Here is a 4451-nt window from a genome sequence, read left to right as displayed (position 1 = left end):
GAATTATAACAAGAAAAAATGGATACAGTCGTAGTAAGATGAGTACCTATCTCCTGCCAGTCATAATATTTGACAATGACTACCCAATCCAGAGCAGCACTGGTACACTGACCATTCGAGTGTGTGCCTGCGACAGCTGGGGGAATATGCAGTCCTGCAATGCTCAGGCCTTGTTCCTCCCTGCTGGCCTTAGCACAGGGGCACTGGTTGCTATTCTTCTCTGTGTCATTATCCTGCTAGGTAGGTACCTGTGTTGAGATGCTTATTGACTAAGAAAAGGTCTAGTCACCTCTAAACCTTTATATTCTTCAACTCCTTTCTTCCATGACCCTGCAGAACAATATTTCATATCTGATGTGGTTTTTGGCTTGCTTTTTTTTTTTAACAACTGTTTTCTAAGTTGTAAAAGGAACTGGGAGAGTGGGAGATGGAGCTACTGTGGGCTGTTTGTCAACATTACTATTCAGAAGAATGTGCAAAAAGAATGAGATAATCAATGCTTTTTAGATGAAATAAACTTGAAAATCTAAGGTCAGTTTTAGACACCATGCTTATTTGAGTGATGGTTTCTGTTATAAACATATCTTCATTTAGATTCAGGAATTTAACATCATACTTCTGGAGCTGAGTGATAAGTTTCTCAGTGATTAAAAATATTATCAATTATACTAGCTTTTTAATTATGTAATTTTTATACTCAGGAAATATTTAGCTCAAAAGCATAGAAGAGAATTGTTCAATTGCTTTCAAGAGGTAACAAGAGCAGCTGAAGTATTTAGGTGTTATAAAAGCTGCAATATGTAGGAACTATATCTGTACTGTTGGGCATAGGGAAGGGAGGGTACTCGAGCTCTGACAAACTGATTGTCCATACTGCTTAGGTTCAAGCATCGCTGCTGGCCTGGTTTCAGCATGAGACAGCTTGGATTCCCCAGGCATAGTCTGAGCAGGAGAATTTGCAGGACACCACTTCCAGTAGACAACTATTGTTCAAACTTTGTCAGATCTGGCTCTTCACCTTGCATAGTTCATCATGCCAACAGCCTTTGCATCTTCAAAGCCACCCTTCATGCCCCACATAAAACATGAAATGCATACCACGAAACGCATACCCTTACTCGCTCACTATGAAAACCTCACTCTGGTGGATTGCAATGCTTTAGTACAGAAACACTGAACTTAAACAAAAGTCAAAGTGTGCCTTAGGACCACAGCAATAGCACATGAGACTCAGAACAGGCCCAGGGACCAGTGCTGTGCAGAATAAATATGACCACTTTGTGTATCTTGGCCACAGTGTCAGAGACCCTGCTCTAATTAGGAGTAGCTGAAGTCACAGTAACATAAAGCAAAAAAGCATCTAAACAGAATTGTCAGTCTACAGCTGGTGTTGTTCTTGGCACCTTATTTAATTGTTCAACAAGATCTAGTGTGTTAGGATATTAGACTGATGTCATCCTGTCCAAAATAGGAAAGATATATTAAATACCCAGCTGTGAAAGACACTTCTTCATCGTTACCTTTTGGTGATCTGCCCTATTCTTGTATGTGAATTTCTTAAACTTCCTTAAGCGAGCTATTACTTGTTTAGCATTAGGAAAGCTTGAAAAGAATGGCTTCTGTATAGATACAAAACTGCAAACAAAATAGAACAGAACAGCCTTTACATTCACACCATTATACCATGACATATAGAAGATCATTGTTCCTTCTCCCTACCTGCAGCATGTCCAGTCTTCCCTTTTATTCACTAGTACTCAAGTCACTCAGAGTAAAAACTTTGTTCCTAAGACTCAACAAAAATGCTCAGTGCTGCTGTAATGTGTGGTTCAGCCACCACTATTATGCTTCATTGACAGATGATATCACTCTCCTATTTACTCCGGCTGCTGGAGCTAGGGTCAGACATTTAAATGCATTTAAGCTTTGAGTTCCTACTGAAATCAGTACCATTTAGGCACCAGAACATATATAGAAATCTTAACTTCAGCTTTTCAGCTCCCTTTGCAGAGGCTCATTTTTGTGTGAATCCTTACCTCTCCAAAAGGAAGAGTTATTCAGTTAACATTTCTTAAAATAGGGGGATCATGTTTTCAAAAATAAACATTTAGTAGCAAATATTGGATTTCAATCCTTGAAGTCATTGAAGCCAAAAATACTTCTGTCAATAATATTGATAGCTGAAAGTCTTCTTAGAAAGACCTGTAGATCCCATTTTCAAAAGTGAATTAGGCAGTTAGGAATACCTAAATCACTAACTTTCAAGAGTGTGAATTATTTTTGTCAAGGAGATTCAACTACATTTGATTAAATTAATCTCAGTGACTGCCAGTAAGGCAGTACTTCACAAAACTAAAATCAAAGCCAAACCCTAGTAGAATGATGTATTTTAAGACATTATCTGCTTTTCAACTTCAGCTTAATTGTGTATCCTATTTCAAACATATAATATTGTAACCATTGCTCCCATAGGTTTAACAACGCATAAGTTTTTGACTGCTATAAAATCATTAATATTTTTCCTTACTAACTCAACTTGGAGATAGCTTTTATCACTATTTTCCCACTAAAAATCCCAGCCCAGCCTTAAAAATGTTCTAGTTCAACAGATAATGCAAAATATTTCCTCACTTTTTAAATTACTAACTACCAATTTCTTAATTCATCTTTTGTTTCCTTTCAGTATTAGTTGTGTTGTTTACGGCTCTCAAGAGACAGAGAAAGAAAGAACCCTTGATCATCTCAAAGGATGATGTTCGGGACAACATTGTGACCTACAATGATGAAGGAGGTGGGGAAGAAGACACACAGGCTTTTGATATTGGCACACTGAGAAATCCAGAAGCGAGGGAGGAAAGTAAGATGAGAAGAGATGTTATCCCAGAAACTATATTTCAGATAAGACGGACTGCACCTTTTTGGGAAAACATTGATGTCCAAGATTTTATTCATAGAAGGTTAAAGGAAAATGATTTAGACCCAGCTGCCCCTCCTTATGATTCACTAGCAACGTATGCCTACGAAGGAAATGATTCCATAGCGAATTCACTCAGCTCCCTGGAATCGCTTACCATAGAAGGCAACCAAGACTATGATTACCTCAGTGACTGGGGACCTCGATTTAAAAAACTAGCAGATATGTATGGTGGAGAGGACAGTGATCGAGACTGAGAAAGTAATATGTGACTTGGTCAGTGCTAGTGGAATTCATGTCTGTGTTACTAGGTAAAGTGGCCTACTCTCACTTACTTGGGAATAAAAATATTACAGAAAATAGGTGTTGTCTTAGTAAAGGTTTGCTTAATCAATAAGTCAGTGTAAATGAATAGAAAGATTTAGATATTTTAAAAATCTACAATTCAGCCTCTCTGTCTAGAAACCTCTGATGAAAGCTTCTCATTGAAAATTAAAAGAAAATAAAAGGCTTTTTGTGCCTTTATTAATGAGATTAAAACTTGATTTTTTTTAATTGCTTTGCATTACGTTTCCTACTAGCTGGGACAGTGGACACCTGCATTGTAACTTAATCTCAAAAATATACCTTAAAAAAGTTTAATATTACTGCCATATTTATTGAGTTAAAGAATGTCTGTGTTGATTCATCATGATATTTTTATATATGTATATTTATATTTTTGTATTTTTATTAAATAAATTAGTATTTATAAAAACACTACTTAATCACGTACTTTGTTAATCATTAGGAACTGTCCAATCTTTCTGAACAAAGGAAACTGCGTATTGTGTAATACTTAATTTTGGAATGCATCCTCTTGTATTGGATTAGTGCTTGAAATGTACTGTGCAAGAACTATATGAAGAGAGCACTCTGTAATGGGAATGTAGTATAGAAAAAAAAGAAAATATTTTGAAAAAGTGATTATAAATAAATACAGTTTGACTTGGAATGCGTATTACTATATGGCATAATAATATAGTTTCATTGTGAAACTTGCCCCCACATACCTTCTTACAAGAACAGGTGACCACTGAGAGGATTTAACAGATAAATGCCTGGGGATCTAAAGAACCATGAAGGTTTATTCTGGTAGATATGAAAGCAATTTTATAATTGGTCATTGTTGTAATAATTAAGCAAACATCATTACCAAAGGGAAGGCTTTTATATTTCAAAGTTATTTTGTGATTTTGAGGCAATTAGGCAAATTAGACATGTTACTAATAGCTTCCTTTCACATCAAAGTGAGACAAGCAACAAAATAAAAGACTTTAGGGAAAACCAAGTGCATATAGATGCCCCAAAATAATAACAACTTAAGGATTTTACTAGATCACTTAGTTATTTTTCAGATTTTTTCAGAAATAAATTTAAGATACACATTGACAATATGTAACGTGTATTACTGAGGAACTAATCTCTTACCAAAAATTATAATAAAGAGGCTACACACAGGGTCACTTCACCCAGACACTTGAACACACTCCTGCCT

At 35.9% G+C, this 4451-nt stretch overlaps 1 protein-coding gene across 1 annotated transcript; it reads left to right on the top strand.

Annotated features, from left to right (window-relative positions):
• The first annotated feature begins 6 nt into the window (after positions 1-6).
• Positions 7-3586, top strand: LOC104547465 (cadherin-9-like). Its single transcript, XM_010193160.1, has 2 exons — positions 7-240; positions 2684-3586. The coding sequence occupies exons 1-2, from the start codon at positions 39-41 to the stop codon at positions 3169-3171; spliced, it is 690 nt and encodes a 229-aa protein (XP_010191462.1). The 5' UTR covers positions 7-38; the 3' UTR covers positions 3172-3586.
• The last annotated feature ends 865 nt before the right edge of the window (positions 3587-4451 follow it).

The sequence above is a fragment of the Mesitornis unicolor genome, unplaced genomic scaffold, assembly GCF_000695765.1.
Source record: "Mesitornis unicolor isolate BGI_N332 unplaced genomic scaffold, ASM69576v1 scaffold48909, whole genome shotgun sequence".
Classification (NCBI taxonomy): domain Eukaryota; kingdom Metazoa; phylum Chordata; class Aves; order Mesitornithiformes; family Mesitornithidae; genus Mesitornis; species Mesitornis unicolor.
The sequence above is the reverse complement of the archived record's forward strand: the minus strand, read 5'-3'. Positions and strand labels throughout refer to the sequence as shown.

Excerpts from the sequence above, each read along its gene's own strand:
- LOC104547465 (XM_010193160.1), top strand. The coding sequence starts at position 39 with ATGAGTACCTATCTCCTGCCAGTCATAATATTTGACAATGACTACCCA. Across the intron at positions 241-2,683 it reads CTGTGTCATTATCCTGCTAG|TATTAGTTGTGTTGTTTACG; the intron begins GTAGGTACCTGT and ends GTTTCCTTTCAG.